The sequence below is a fragment of the Plasmodium malariae genome (assembly GCF_900090045.1).
Source record: "Plasmodium malariae genome assembly, contig: PmUG01_00_21, whole genome shotgun sequence".
NCBI lineage: Eukaryota > Apicomplexa > Aconoidasida > Haemosporida > Plasmodiidae > Plasmodium > Plasmodium malariae.
In genome coordinates this window covers 89,728-107,081 of record NW_021638293.1, presented here as the reverse complement: position 1 = coordinate 107,081, position 17,354 = coordinate 89,728, and the positions used below count along the sequence as shown (strand labels likewise).

The 17,354-nt window shown below is 18.2% G+C and overlaps 1 protein-coding gene and 2 pseudogenes across 3 annotated transcripts; all 3 read left to right on the top strand.

The window, feature by feature from the left end:
- Positions 1-4,053: 4,053 nt before the first annotated feature.
- PmUG01_00041900 lies at positions 4,054-4,535 on the top strand (annotated as a pseudogene). Its single transcript is given in 2 exon segments — positions 4,054-4,274; positions 4,289-4,535. Coding segments are annotated over 2 exon segments (468 nt in total).
- Positions 4,536-12,040: 7,505 nt separating this feature from the next.
- Positions 12,041-13,001, top strand: PmUG01_00041800 (fam-l protein; the record flags this gene model as incomplete). The annotated part of the gene is made up of 2 exons (XM_029003322.1): positions 12,041-12,127; positions 12,249-13,001. The coding sequence occupies 2 exons, from the start codon at positions 12,041-12,043 to the stop codon at positions 12,999-13,001; spliced, it is 840 nt and encodes a 279-aa protein (XP_028858967.1).
- A 3,009-nt stretch (positions 13,002-16,010) lies between these two features.
- PmUG01_00041700 lies at positions 16,011-16,570 on the top strand (annotated as a pseudogene). Its single transcript is given in 2 exon segments — positions 16,011-16,307; positions 16,322-16,570. Coding segments are annotated over 2 exon segments (546 nt in total).
- The last annotated feature ends 784 nt before the right edge of the window (positions 16,571-17,354 follow it).

Below are 17,354 nucleotides of genomic sequence, written 5' to 3'. Positions count from 1 at the left end.
TTTATTATATGTTTTACTAAAATAACGAAAATACGTATAAATGAATAGATTTAATAAATTCACCTGTCTGTGCTCAGACTTTTTGATTCATAACAAAGAAATTATACAGTTTTAATTATATTTCTAATTTGGATATGTTTATATATTCCAAATTGTGTTCTATACTATTTCTGCAGCTTAAAATAATATTATGTTTAATATATACATTTCTTCATTTAATTATATTTTAAATATATAAATATATATATATATATTTATTTATGGAATCAAATATATTTATAAAATCAAAATTCATATACTTTCATTTATATCATGTGTCATTTTGAATACGCTAATGTGAAATGTACTTTTAATTATTTTTTATCTTTTCTACATTTAAATGATTATACCTTCCGCAATAAAATTAATGCATTATTTGATTTAAATTGAAAATATTTTTTGTCGTATTTTGCATATAAGGAAACAAAGCGAATTAAAATATGTGTATCATTATTTTATATTATATTTTTATTTTATGTTTTTTTTTAAATACATGTAAGAAATAAGTGATAGATTATATTTACTCTATTAAAACACATTTAATTTTACTTAAAGTTTAAATTTGTTGCATTAGAACTAAGAATACATTTTAAAGAAGAAATCTGATAAAAATATCAAGTTAGTTCGTATGAATAACTTCAAATAATTTATTTATAATTACTTTTTATTTCTTGTTCTTTTTTTCTATTTATTTTTATGAAATAATTTGTTTAATCTATGATTAAAATGTTATATAAGGAAATTGAGGATACACAAAATATACAATTTAAATATTAGAAGATGAAAAAAAATAAACTCTTTTGTTTATTTTAATAATTTTGTTATGATTTGTGAATCAAATGAGTTATTAATATTATTTTATGTTAAAAATATTTATACTTTGTACATTAATTTAATATTAGGTTCTGTTATACAGTGTAATATAGAATGTTACGTTTTTTTTTTTTTTTAAGTGCCTTTCATTGAGACTATTACCAAATTTTGTTTGCACGACAGAAATAAATATTTAGTAATTAAAATTACTTATTTTATTTATGTTTTTTCTACATTTCATTCAATATATTTATTGAATCATAAATTATATGGTAGGAGCATTAATTTATTTATCTTTTATTTTTTCCTTTTTTTAGTGTTAAATATGAATTAGTTAAATATATGAGAAGTTATTTACTATGCGAACATGCTAAATATGTTTTGATTATAGAATTTTAATAAAAAGTAAAAAGTAATATGAATAAAGGAGTGAAGTAAAAAAATATAAATATGTCATGAAAAAACATTAGATGGAAGTAGAGATGTCACTTATTTTCTTAATTAATTAAGGCATATAATTTCGTGTTGATACATTTTAGTTGACGTGATATTAAAAAGAACATACGTCAAATTTCGTAGTATATTTATACTAAATATAATTGTAGAATTCCTAATATAACAATAGAATAATAATATTTTCACTGAAAATATATGTAGTTTACAATTATTTAATTTTAAACAAAATGACGAAATAAAAAAATACATATAGCCAACGATATAAAAAAGTAATGTTATTATTATTTAATAGAAAAAGAAACTATTAGTTTAAAGGACATAATGAGAATAAATGAATATTACAGTTAATACCGTAGTTTAAGTACCACCCAAATTATTAAGGGGTTTATATAAATATATATATGGATTAATCATTATATATGTATATATATTGAATTCATACGAAGATACATATATAATAATACTTCTAATATATGATATATATATTTACTCAAGAAAAAAATGTATATTTAACAAAACAAATGAATATCATTTATGGATGTTACTTTGACTTGGCTAAATATGTACAATTAGTTAATACTGATTTAGATATTTATAAAAAATATATCATTAAAAAAATAATTTATGAAAAAATAAGTAATCATAAAAATGTCATTCTAAATTATCTGCATGCGTAATTAAAAATATTTATTAAATAGAAAATTATAGATTTTTCGAATATATATCATAGAGCAATCCTTATAATGTGTGGTATTAATTATTGAGTTGTGCCGTTATATCTTTTATTTAAATTAGAGTATGTAATATTTAACAAACTAAGAAATATTCAATGATCTAGAACAGTATAACATCATTCTAAAAATGCTTATAACTATATATATAAATGCATATAATATATTTATAAATATATTTGCTTACGAAATCGTGAAATGTATAAAAGAATATTTTATTTTTGTATATTTTTCCTAAGAATAAAATTAAATATGGCATATTTTATTTATTGACTTTTTTATATTTTTCATTTAATTAATTATATTTTAAAATAATAATTTGATTAAAAGAATTAACAACAAGTTATTATTTATAAACGTAAAATAATATATTTAATATATAATATTTTTATAATTATGTTTTTCAAGTAACTGCAACGAACAAAGAATAAAAATATTGAAACACAAATATATCTGCATTTAAAGACGTACACCAAAGGAAACAATTTATTTTTTTTTTTATATATGCTAGTAGAATAAAATTTATAATTTGATATATTAATTTGGATAGTACTTATTTATAAATTAACAAAAAATATATACCAAATTCTGAACTTATTTATAATTTTCAATAAAAAAATTAATATATATGTAAAAAAAATAATTTTTTTTTTGTATAATATATTATATATTAAATTTTCGCAGATTTTAACTATCTTATTTATATTGTAAGTTATTTTTTTTTTAAATTAAATTTAACTGTACTTTTATTTAAAATTATAATAAACACTAAAAAAAAAATTTTCCTCATTATGCTATTACATCTTTCATTTTTAATTTTAATATTTCCATAGACTTTTTAAATATATAATATTTTAATAAAAGAAATAAAACTTATATATATATATATATATATATGAATAATTGAATTTTCAGTTTAAATATATATTTTTTAAGTGGTTATAAATAAAAAGCATTTTTTTTAAATTATATAAAAATTATAGTATTCTACTTATATTAATGCGATACAGATATTTAAAGGCACTATTTTGGATTGTACTTCTCTAAATACAAAATTTTTATATATAAATTGATTCTTACAATCACACATTTGTAAAAAGGATATATAAACTTTTCACATGTACCAAGGCATATATCACATGTTATTTTATAATTTATATAAAAAAAAATATTTGTATTTTTTGATTCTTTATCTTTACCGCTATTATATTATATAAAACAATTGATGTTTTTTAATTATAAAACAACATTTTAAAAAAAATATATGTACAAAAAAAAAAATATATGCAAAAAAATTATTTTATTAAAAGTGTATTTATAAAAAATTTAAAAACTACATTCCTTATATATACGAATTTATGTATTCTTAGCACATAAATATTTTTTTGTTCTAAATAAAAAGTGAAATAACTAATAAATCAATAATTCATTTTATTATATTTTTTTCTTTGAAATATATTCATAAAAAATTTTCAGTATTACTCTGTTAGGAAATTAAAAAATATATGCATTTTCATCATTTATTAGTAAAATTATTTCTACCAAAAATTATTTTAATTTATATTTCTTTTTTATTGCATAACATTACAGAATTATTTACTAAAATATTTTTTAATAATTTGTTTTTATATATTTTGTATTTCTTTTTTACTTATGTAATTTAGTACTTTTTGAAAAAAAATAAAACAAAATAGCAGAAGAAATTAATGTATACTTTTATCAGTAGTGTGTTAATATAAAGTTGAATATTTACGTACTTGAAGCTGTTATAGCATTAAATAAATCTATTGTTGATTGAAAAATGTAGTCATTTACTTTAGTTAAAATTCATACTTTTATGCTTTTAGTTTGGACAAGTTTCTATTTCAATAATGTGGTAATATTATAAGGTAGGAAAAACTTATCTTTATACTTTATTCTTCTTCATGTTATATATAACATAAAAAATTTTATGAACAGATGAATATAAAACATTATAAAAAATAAAAACATTTAATTTTGTTTGTAATATAAATGTAATAATAATTTAGATGATGCAATGAGTGAACAGATTATATTGTATTCAAGAACTAATAGATTATTATTAGTACTTGAAAATGACAAAATAGAAGCAGGATTTGCGCATAAGCTACATAGAAATGGATACGGTTATTCACACAATAACAAGGTTATATGTGAATCAGAATATTATGGAAGAGTTATAACTAAAAATAAAAATAAATCAAGAATTGTAGAAAAAGATTAGTCAAGAAATATATATCTGTATTATGTGAACAGTTTTCAGTTATAGATAGTATGTTTGAAAAATTATTATATAGGGGATTTAGTCCTATATATAACTATAACATATGTGCTAATCCTATACAGAAAAAAAGTTTAGAACATTCAGCACGCAAGAATACTTCTATAATATTTTCTGTACCGTCAATATTTGTTTTCGCAGTATATTTATTACTTTTTCTATTATGTAGTCCATTAAATCTATTAATATATCGAACATAATGATTCTTTTTATATGTTTATTCTTCAATATTATAGTCATGCTATATTATTATTTTTATATATTTTAATTATTTCCATTATTATATATAAACCGGTAAAATTGTTAAAACATGTAATAGAATTTAGAGGAATTGAAATCAAAATCCAATTTTAATGAGTATAGTGCTCTCAGAAAAAGTGTCGTTAAAATAGCAAATAAAGATCTACTTTTATCTTAATAAAATTAAATATTAAAAAAAAAAATTTTTACATATATAATTTCGTTATAAAACAGGGTAATATAAAAATATACATTTATACGCAACAGCAAGAAAATATATAATAAATATTTATAACAGCTTGAGCCTTCATATATATTTTTTCTCTTTATAATATATTTTTTGAAGTTATTAAGTAATCTTATTTGATATAAATATATACTTATGAAAACAATAAATTAAAAAATAATTATATTATTATTATATAATATCCTCCGTAAGGAAATATTAATTACATAAGCATATTAAAATTTTTTAGGATATTATATATTTTTTTTTATGTAGCATATTATTTTATAGAAAATTAATTAGGTTAGATGAATTATTATGAATAAGTATTATATAATTAATGTAATATATTTAACATGTAATGCATTTAACATGCAATGCATTTACAATTTTACAATCACTAAATACAACAAAAAGAAAGAAAGAAAAATAATGGAACAAAAATATTACTTCCTTCGTAGGTAAACTTTGTAAAATATATATTTTATTTAATATACATTAGTTTTATAAATGTTATAATATAATATGTTATATTGGTAGGATTCTTTTATATATAGATAGGAAATAAATATCGAGTCATTTGCTTTAAAAATTTAAGGATGAAAATTAATATATGTAAGATTTCTTAAAAGTAGATTATGTATAATTCTTTCATATTATATAAAAATATTATATTTTCATGTGAATTATTATATGTAAAATTATTTTTTATAGAAATTTTTCTATAATTTTCATAATTTCTAGAAATATTTTATCACAAAATATACTTTTACATTCGTATTATATTTTTTTTCTTTTGTTATTACATTTTCAATATGACAAATATAATATTTAAAAAAAATATATATATATATATATATATGTAATTTAATTTTTAAATTAGATAAATTCTTTTTCGTAACAATTTATAAAGTGCATTTGTTTAAATTTATATATTCATTATAATATGAATCTTATAAAGGAGATACAAATATATAAAGGCTATAATTTCTAATGAACAATATAAAATGCAAAAATATATTGTTCTTATTTATTCTCTGAATGAGATTTCATCTTTATTAGTGTTTGAACTTTGTAAATACCCTAACATATTCCAGACATTACTTTACAGTTTATACAATAAATTTTTTTTTTTTTTTTCATCCGACCGCAACATTTATGATTTTTATAGTAACATATGTCTGTAATTGAAAAATAGTGTTTAAAAATCATTGAACTTTCCCAAAATCATTTATATTTTTAAGAAACTTGGTAAAATTGTATTATCTGTCTACAAATTATACATTAATATACAAATTGTTAGCTCTTTCTTTTAATATTTTAAATATAAAAATAAAATTTCTTAGGTATAAAGAATCCATTTTACTTTATTTTAATTTCTAAAAATTATTAATAAAAAAATTTTTAGAATTGTTTTCTAGGAATAAAGTAATATATATATATATATAACTGAAATAGTTAGAAGACACATTTGAGCTAATGTGTACGTTTGTTTATAGGATACTGTTATTCACGGGAGTAAATCCATTTATCCATATAAGTTTGTACATTTGTGTATTTTTTTTTTTTTGTTTGTGAATTAGCTTTCCATGCATACGTTTATCTGTTTATATTGAGATGTGTTAAATGGATGCATATGCATACATGCTTACAATATATACATATATGTGTATATGATGATATGCTCCTTGTTGGAAATTTTTTTACGGGTTATTTTCGATATTACTAACTCATGTTCTTTTGTAAATATGAACATGTAAAAGTTTTTGTACATAGAATGAGACGAATGATAAAACTATGATATATGACAAGGAAGTATATCACCAATATGTGAAATATATTGAAACATATATATTTTCTAAAGGTGATAATAAGGGATTAAGGAAAAAAAATATAAATTAAGATACTTTCATGGGATGTTGTATAAATTATGTAGTTGAGGTGAAAATTCATTTAGCATTATCCCCATTTTATACTATGCCCAAATTTGCACATGGACTTTTGATTATCTATATTAAACATTTTTATGCAGGGTTCTAATTTATGCATTCATTGTAAGCTCTCAGAAAGCACAAAAATAGTCGTAAAAAATGGAAACGTATAGGTTGTATAAGTATAAAACAGAAACGTTAAAATTATTAGTTCGTCAGAGTGCCATGAAATTCAGTTTACAAATATGTATGTATGAGTAAGATGGACTTACGTGTGGATGTAGGTATTTTTAAAGTGTATTATATATAAACAAAAATTTAATGATGTATACACAAGTAATAATAAAAAATATGAAAACAAAAGTTATTTATGCATATTACATACACGGACTTTATTCATTCGCAATTTAAAAAAAAAAAAATAAAAAGCTTAACTATAGTTTTTGTTTTTGTTTTTTTGTTTTGTAATTTTCTAAACATTACATTAAATAAACATATGTACAGATATTATTAATATGAGTATATTCCATATATTCTCAAAAAAAATAAATAAATTATAATAAAATGATGTTAATAAATTGTTAGCGTAAAGTAAAATACATGAAGATATAAGTCGTAGTGGTCCCCGTTATAGATTTTATCTTAACATATATATGTTTGCATGGATATATTCACTTGAATTCATAGAAGTAATGATAGTCTAGAAAATGTTTATTAGTTCCATAATAAGGATGTATATAAAATTATTACTTATTAAAACAGTAGAGAAATAATAATTTCACTGAAAATATATATGACATGCATTAATTTTTTTTTAAGCAAAATAATGAGATGAACATATATATATACCCCGTTATTATTATAAGATTAACAGAATAATTAATTAATAGGGATATGATATAATATATTAAAAGACACTGTTATGAAAAATGATTATTACAAGTAATATTATATCTACAACAATTCAGAGAATATTAAGACATTAATATATATATATTTATGAATTAATGGATATACGTATGTCCAAATAATTATATATATTTAATTATTATAGTCATTTATGTTGTATACATTCATTCAGGTACTAACTAAATATTTCAAGAAATAGTGAAAATTATTTATGGGGGAAACTTTCTTTTTGCTAAATATGCATAATTAAATATTTTAAATATACATGATTATTTTTAATAAATATAAAGTGCATAAAACAATTTAATAATAACTAAATGCTAGTAAATATTACCATATCAATTGATTAAAACAGAATTAAAAAAAATTTATTAAATAGAAGCTAATAATTTCATATAATTTTCAACATTATATATTCTTAATTATATATTGTATTAATTATTAAGATATGCTTTTATAGTTCCTTATATAAGTATAAATTTCAAATTTTAAAAAAAGAAGAGGTATCCAAATGAAACAAACATTTAATAATATTGAAATCACAATCCTTTTAACTATCTTTTTATTCATCTATATATATATAATATATACATGTGATCACACTGAATTAAATGATTAATTATCTTATTTAGGAGTATAACTGTAAAATAATATATATTTTATAACATAATAACAATTTAAGTATTCCTTATAATTTTAAATATATTTAAGTAAATTAATCTAATTATACAAATTGATATCATTACGTAATTATATGTTGAAAATGATACTTTTAGAATATAGTGCTTTTATAATTATCTGTATTCAATATATTCAACAAATATTATGAAATATAGATATATATGCTTTTATAGGTACATTCCATAAAACATAACATACATTTATTTAAGTTGCAAAATAGTTGTAATTTAATATATGAATTTTGGTAATACTTATATATAAATCAATAAAAAATATGTACACTATTATATCGCATATAAAAAAGCACAAAAGTAAGGGCATGGAATACGAATTTTAATAAATTTCATTATATATCATTTAATACATTATCTTTCATATTTATTATGGATATTATTTTAAGCTCTAACTTATTTTATTTAAAATAATTTTATTATTATAATTTCTTTTTAATTATCTAAGTAGAAATTTTTTTTTACTATATTTCCTCTTTAATTTATCTTATTTTAAATATTATTCTTTTAAAATATAAAAAATATGATAATTTTTTTTGAAAAAAAAAAAAAAAATTTAATAAATTACCAAATTTCTAAATTCAATAGATCCTTTTTTGGTCAAAATATGTAAACTACATTATTTTAAATTATAGTATACCGTTAATAATAATTACATATATATAAAAGATTTAAATTTGATAGTAACGTTTAAAACATCAATTTTTTCTGGGTAAATTAATTAGTAGAATGGAATTTTAAATTTATTACGTATAAATTTTCAACATATTTTATGTATATGGCACATATTATATTATAATTTGTTCTATAAAAAAGCCATTTTATTTTTATTTTGTTATGGGAATTATTGATTATAAACATTTAGAACTCTTCTATTAAACTATCAATATATATATATTTTTTAAGAATTCATTAATAAAATTATATTTACCAGAAAATAGTTGATTTGACATTACTTTTTTTATAAATAACCTTATTGAAAATATTTACCAAAATTTTATTAACATTATAATCTTTTACATTTTATAGTTTATATTAGTATTTTATTTATGAAATTTAAAACTTTTTTAAAAAATACAATAAAATAATATTACAGTGAAAACAACTATACATCATTATTGCTGTCTTGTAAATATAGATTTAATTTTTTAGCTATTTAGACATATTACGAAATTAAATAATTCCATCTTAAGTGATAAGTTCATATATTTTATTTTAGTTATATCACTTACATTCATATTTTTTATCTTTTATGTTCCTTTTTATATAATGCATTATTTTGATCACATGGAAGAATATTTACCCTACATTTTTGGAGATTCCACGTTTTACATGTACGCGTATATATGGTTTTGTGTAAATTTCCGTAAGTTTAAGTAAATTTATCATATTACAAATTATAAATATACTTTCTTTTCTTTGTAATGTATTTGATAAAACTTTATATAAATGTAACGGTGTAGATGAAATATAATCCTGAAGAACAGTTATACTATTATCAGAATATAATAAGGGAACAACAATATAAGATTGATGATATGTTATTTGGAAACGGATATAATATTTTAGATAATATATATTGTAACGTTGAATAATAATAGGACGGACAGTTTTGGTATATGTAAAATGATAACTTAAGCGTTTAAGCCAAAAAATTAATCAGTAAATGTATATCTGTTATGTGTAATCCATTTGGGGGTGATATTTCTGTTTGAAGAACAATCCTATGGGGTATTTAATCATATACATAAATATAGAAAAACATTAATCCTCGTTAGAAAAAAAGTTAAAAATTTTCATTGTACATGAATACTGATTTAGCATTTACTGTAGGGGGAAATAATCTTTTATAGTATTTTTATTTATTTTTCATTTCTATTTTCTTCAGGAAATTTGTTTTATATATTAATTTCAGAAATATTAGGACTATTATTTTTTTTTGAGGGGAGATGTACAAAAGTGTTCTTGTTAGTTACATTATCATTTATTTTAATTCTTATTTATATATATAAGAAAATTCATAAAATTAACAATCGAAATGGAAGTAAATGAAATTAAAAACTAGTTATAATTAATATATTGTTTTTAGAAATAAATTTTTTCACACAACTAATGAAGTTTTTATAGTTACATTAAAAAAATAATTGTTGTATACTTATAAATATTTTATTATTTAACCTTGATAATATACAAATACGCATTAGTACAGAAAAGTAATAAGATATATATTTAATATTTTTTACAATTTTCATGTTTTTATATTTGTTTTCATATTATAATTTATTTTTTTAAAGTAATTTAATGTTCTAACTTAACATATATATATAATTTATTTTTACATAAAAATTGAAATCTATATTGCTCAATATTTACAATACAAATATGTTCTTTATATGTAAAAACTATAGTACATGTTTAATGTAAATATGTATTATAATATATATGTAATAGTATATATTAATATGTAAATTAAGAATTCATATAACTACAATTTTTTAGTGAAGTAATTTATATTTTTAACAATACTTCCTTATATTTTATAGTTGTAAAAAAATATTTGAATGATTTTTTTAAAAATTTTATAATATATTGCCTTTAATTTTCATATATTACGTTCTTCGTTATTTAATAAAAACAAAAACCCTTGTTTCATTATAGTAATATGTGTTACTTATTTTTAAGTGAACATAACAGATTATCATTATGAAAAAAATATTTCAAGTAATATAAGCTTAGTAACTTATGTGATGTAATAATATTTTTAATAGATTTTTAGATTTATTTTATAGTTAAAATATGAAATTACACATAAATAATCATATAGTTTTCCTTTAAAAAATTAATTATTAACACAAAATAATCAATATTTGAATCCATGTAAATTTATATTTAATTGGGAGACTTAAAGATATATTACTTTTTTTATTATTTATTAAAACTAATTGTTATAGATAATTCTTATCTATAAAAATTACTTAAATATAAATGATAAAATATATAGAATGAAATATTATATTCATTTAAGCAAATGAAATAATTAAAAAAACTACAATATTGTACAAAGATTATGCTTATGCTAATACATTTTATACAACTACACTCTACTTTATTTATTTATTATTACCATTACGATATTATGATAATAATACTATTTAACTATAATAAATCGATTATAAAAATATATAATTTTTGTAAAATTAAAATTATTAATATAAAAACAATGGAATCATTTATAATTCTTTATATATATAGAACACTGAATTATCTATATTCTCTACATTCTATATTCTATGTATGCTCAATATTTTGAAATATCGATAAATCGTACTTTTATTTTTGTTTTATTTTTTAACGAAAAAATAAAAAAATTATTTAATTATTGTATTACATTAAATAAATAATTTAGATGTTATTAACATTAATTAATGATAACAATTTATATTATTTTAATTTTCTTTTTTATGGATAATATTGTTATAAAAATTTTATAAATATATTTAAGGTTAATTTTCCTTTAATCAATTGTAAACAAAATTGTAGTTATATACTTTTTAATATGTTTTTTTCAAAAAAAAATATATGTAACACTAATAATTATAAATTCAAATAAACAATAAAAGTGTCCTTTATCATCACAATAGTATTTTATTATTATCAATTATATCATTTCTCATTATATTAGTGTATTAAAGATATATATCATGCAAGAAAAAATTAAGTCGCTGTTATTTATTAAAATTACTAAGTTAATCCTATTAAGTTGGATATGTCATATATATATTCATACGGTGTGATAATATTATTAAATGATATTTGTATTATTCATATTTTTCGTATATTATTTTTATTAGTACTTTATTTAGTGTGAAATTATTCATTTGATTAAATGATAAATTTTTGATTTTTCAGAGTACGCATAACAAATCTTTGAATAAATACTACAAACTTCGTAAAAAATTAAATACAAAAAATTATCGATTATTAACAAAATATAATCAGGATAAGGATTCGAATATAGTATATTTAAAGGAAAACATACCAGATGAAGTACACGATAAAAAAAATATATCGAATAATGAGAATTCATATGCAAGAAAAAAGATACAGTCAAATGGAAGTTCCTCAAGAAATACAAGAGGCTGTAAAAAAGTTATAAAAAATATATCTTGTATGTTTGAAACGAAAAAATATTCCCATTTAGAAAAAAAGATATTCAGAGAACTTGATTATGTAAATTTTCTTGAAAACAACAGGACACTTAGTGATAAGCTTTACAAAAGAATAATACTTAAAAAATACTCATTAAGACTATCGTTTACTGTAATATTGTTCTTGTTGTTATCAGTAGCATTCTTAGTAGAATTTTTTGGGGGTTATGGAATTGTAAATGAGATATATCGTTTATTGTCGACGTGCCTAGATAAAGAAGGAATGATATCTTTAAATAAGAAGTTGTACGATACCTTTTTAGGGAAACTATTCTATAGGGTTGTTGAAACTACTGATAATCATGTGAAGAAGTCTGCTCTTATTAGAAATTTTTTGGGTTTCCTAGTGTATTTCTCAATTTTCTTTATATTTGGCATTTCAGTTATATTAGGAGTTGTTTATTATCATAAAAAAGTTAAAAAATATGATAAAATTAAGTTCAGACGAAAGTAATATATGTAATATATAATATGTAATATATAATATACGGTAAGTTTAAGGAAATCATTATTATGAAGTAATATATTTAGTCATACGATTGATATGAATATACACAATATTATAATTACAATTATATACATCTTCTCTTTTTTGATATTCTATAGTATAAAAATATGTTCTGTGCTTTTTGGTTAATTTAAATGTTTTTAAGTTTTTTTATTAGAATTTACCATATGTTTTCAACATAATTAAATAGTAAGACTTAATGTATATTTATATATGTTATTATTTCACTTGTTTGTTAACTAAAATATATTTTTGTAAGTTAAAATATATATTGCATAAGAAAAATAATGTATTTTTATTTTAATTATGTATAGATATACATTTGAACTCTATTTAATAATGGAATATATTAAGTTTTTAGATTCCAAAATTATTATATGTTTATAGAAGTAAAGAAATGAGGGATTAGGTCTAAATAAAAGATTAATATGTATTGATTTGTGCTTAATAAAATAAAGTGAATTTCTTTTGTTGCATACTTATATATATATTTATTATAAAAAAAGATAAGTTTTTACTTAATAAATATTTATTTTTAGGAATGTGCTATAAAATATATTCACTGTAAATAATTTTTTACAAATAGTATAGTTTTCATTATATGGTTTAAAAAATTAAATATTGATATACAATAAAATATTACCTTTATAAAATATGAGATATTTATAATTGTTTAATAATATAGGAACTATACACAATTCCTCGTTAAATAAAGATTTAGAAGAATTTATTATTTAAGATTATAATCGAGTTTTTTGTTAATTTATATTTGAAAAGTTACTTAAATATATACTGTACTGAAAATTTATAAATAAATATACTATTATATATATTTTTCCATGAAATAGAGGAGAAAATTAATGGATTAAATATAATCATATATTGATAGATAATATGCTGAAATTCTTTTTTATAATCTTCTCTACTTATTTTATAATATTATACATAAAAATATGTCATTTATATCCATAAGTGCCTTCGTCAAGTGCAGTGATAAAAAATATATTCTTTTCTGTATTAATATAATTCTAAGTAAATAATCATTTTTATATATACTATTTTTTAAAAGTTTATATAAATATATTAAGTAATCAATCAATATTATTTTAAAAATATGTAATATGTATAGTTTATATTTGCATTTAGTAACTTCTTCAAAATAACAATGAGGATTTAAAAAAAAAACATAAAATAAAAAAAATAATTAAATTTTTATAGATGATTTACAAATAGTAAGATTTTTTGTTATGTTAATGAGTATTAATAAGTTATATTTTAAAAATTATTGTATTTTTTGAGAATGATTTAATTAAATAAATATAAAAAATAACATTGTTCATGCAAAGGCTTAAGAGCTACTTGTAATACTTAAATTTCATATAATAAATATAATTGTTTATATATTCAAATGTAAATAATAATAAAATATTATTATATATTTTAATTAATACCTTTACATAAATTTTAAAAAGTATGGTATAGAAAATGAAACTACCCATTCGTACTTTTTTTTTGTATAATTATAAATAAGATCTATAGATAATTTGACTGAAATACATGGGAATACTGTATTGCGAAACTGACAATATTGATATTATTAATATCAATTGAATGAATATATATATCTTATTTTTAAATATAAATTTTATTATAATATGTTAAAATAGTTTAAATCATTTATATAATATGTATATTTATATATGAAAAAATTCTGCATGGACTATTTTATATATATATTTAGTTTTTTCTTATATTAAATTTTTTTAGAAAAATTTATAATTAATTAAAAAAAAAATAGAGAATTTAAATATTATTAATCTAGAAAATATGGCATAAGTTAAACATAATTAGAAATTATATATTTTAAAAATCGTGGTACAAAAATAAAAATTCAGTCATTTTCATTAATAAATGTATTATTGTACAAAATGAGTAGTATCATATAAAGTCAATTTTTTTAAATATATTATAGACTATTAAATATTGTGTGTGATTAGGTATTATTTATAGCAAATGTTATGATTAACACAAAGTATTATTTCTTTTATATATTAATACTTTTATTACATTGCTATAATAATTAATATTTATAAATAATAAGAGATTTAAAAGTATAATGTTTATACATTTAGAATTATTAATGCAATATTATATTTATGATTTGTACTTACTATATTAATATATAGAACATATTATTATCTATATTTTTTATGTTCTATATTCTACATAAATCAAATATTTCAAAATAATATAAAATCAAATATATTTGTTTTCAATATTATTTTGATAAGCATTTATAGAAAACTTATATAATATGGGTACTACGGTTAAATATCTAACTGGTGCGTTTTGAATATTTATAAATAAGTACAAATTATTTTATTTTAGTGAAAGTTAGTTTTAATTTTAAATGATATTATAATAAAAATTATAGAATATATATTTAATATAATTTTACTTTGTATATGTAGTAAAATCTAACATAGTTATATATATATCAATATGAATATACGAAGAAATATTAAAAATAAATTTTAAAATAAAAGTATCATTTTTTTTTGTTAATTGTGTATTATGCTATTGTTAATTTCTTTTCCTACTGAATGAACTTCAATATTTAAAACTAAATAATGGAACAAAAAATTAAGATATTCTTGTTTATTAAAATTCATAGTTTTATTTTTTTAAAATGGACATGCTATTTTAACAATGATCTGGTTTTATAATAATATTTAAATATATTTATATATTTAATGCTTTTTATGTTTATTTTTTTATTTAATTAATATTAATTTTTAAAATAATATTAATTATTAATTTAAATAATAAATATTAATTTTGTTCTTTTAGAGTACAATTAGTAAATTCTTGGATGAGAGTTGTAATCTTCATAGAAAATTAGCTACGAGTATTAACTAATCTTTAGAAAAATGTAAACAGGATAAATACTCAAATATGTTAGGGTTAAAAGAAAGGATATCATATAATGGAAGGTACGACGGAAAAGATACATATAATAGTAGAAAGAGGAATAAAAATAAAAACAAAAATTATAATAGAAGTTCATTAAATAAAGTGAAATTCTATACAGAAATTATAGATTATAATAATGGAATGTTTGATGGAAAACATTTTCATTTTGAAAAAAAATGGATTGAAAAAAAAGATCACGATGATTTTCTCGAAAAAAACAGAAGAATTTGTGATATAACTTTAAAAAAAATAAAATTTAGAAAATACAGATTTGGAGTTACTATGTTTTTTTTTTTTTCTTGGTAGGTGTAGGCATTCCACTATTACCAGGATTAACATTTTTGAATAATATTAAATGGACGGAGATTAAAAATAATACAGTAGGGAATTTTTTCTATGATGCTATAGAAAAGATGACAAATATTATGGATACCTATTCTTATGTAGTATATTTTAGCATACTTATTGTAATATTATCTGTTATGCTTATAATAGGGATTTATATAATCTTAAGGAATAATGAAAAATATAGAAAAAATTAAGATAATTAATGAGTATAATAACTAATAAGTAATGTATATCCTTCTGTAAAGATGTCTTTAATACGAAGTAATAACTATAGAAATTATAGTAATATATTAATAAGGATATATATTATATCTAAAATATATTAAATGCACAAGAGTATGTGCAATCTATTTAATACACAAACACGAATATATATTTTCTTTGTTTTTTTTAGAATTTGATTGTTTTAATATTTTTGAATGTGTTTTAAATTAAAATTGTATATTGATTAAACCTTATGGCATAATTTATATATTTGTCCATTTAAATATATTTCTATGTATATATATTTTTGTTCTTCAAAATTAGTCCTTAGTAGTACAATTCGTATAATTTTATAGAAATGCAATAATTAATATTTGTACTAGATCATTTTTATTTTTGTTTTATATTCTGTTGTAATCTAACATTATAATATGCGCATTTTTTTAAGAATATCTATTATTAATGTTAAATTAAAGATAAATGTGTCTTGTTTTGTATTCTATGAGAAGAAATGCATGTATTTTGATATATGGACACATACATATGTATATATAATTCTAAAAGGAAGACTTAGTATTTATTATGTGAAATATAATTCGTAAATATTTGTAAAAAAACATATCTATTATAAAAATATTTTTAACGGACATTTAAATTTTTCGCTTTTTATAACTATGATATTATATATAATAAAAGAACATACCCTTTTAATTACGTATTATTTATAAATACTAACCTAAGGTTTTCAAACAGTTACAATTAAAAGAAGAGTTC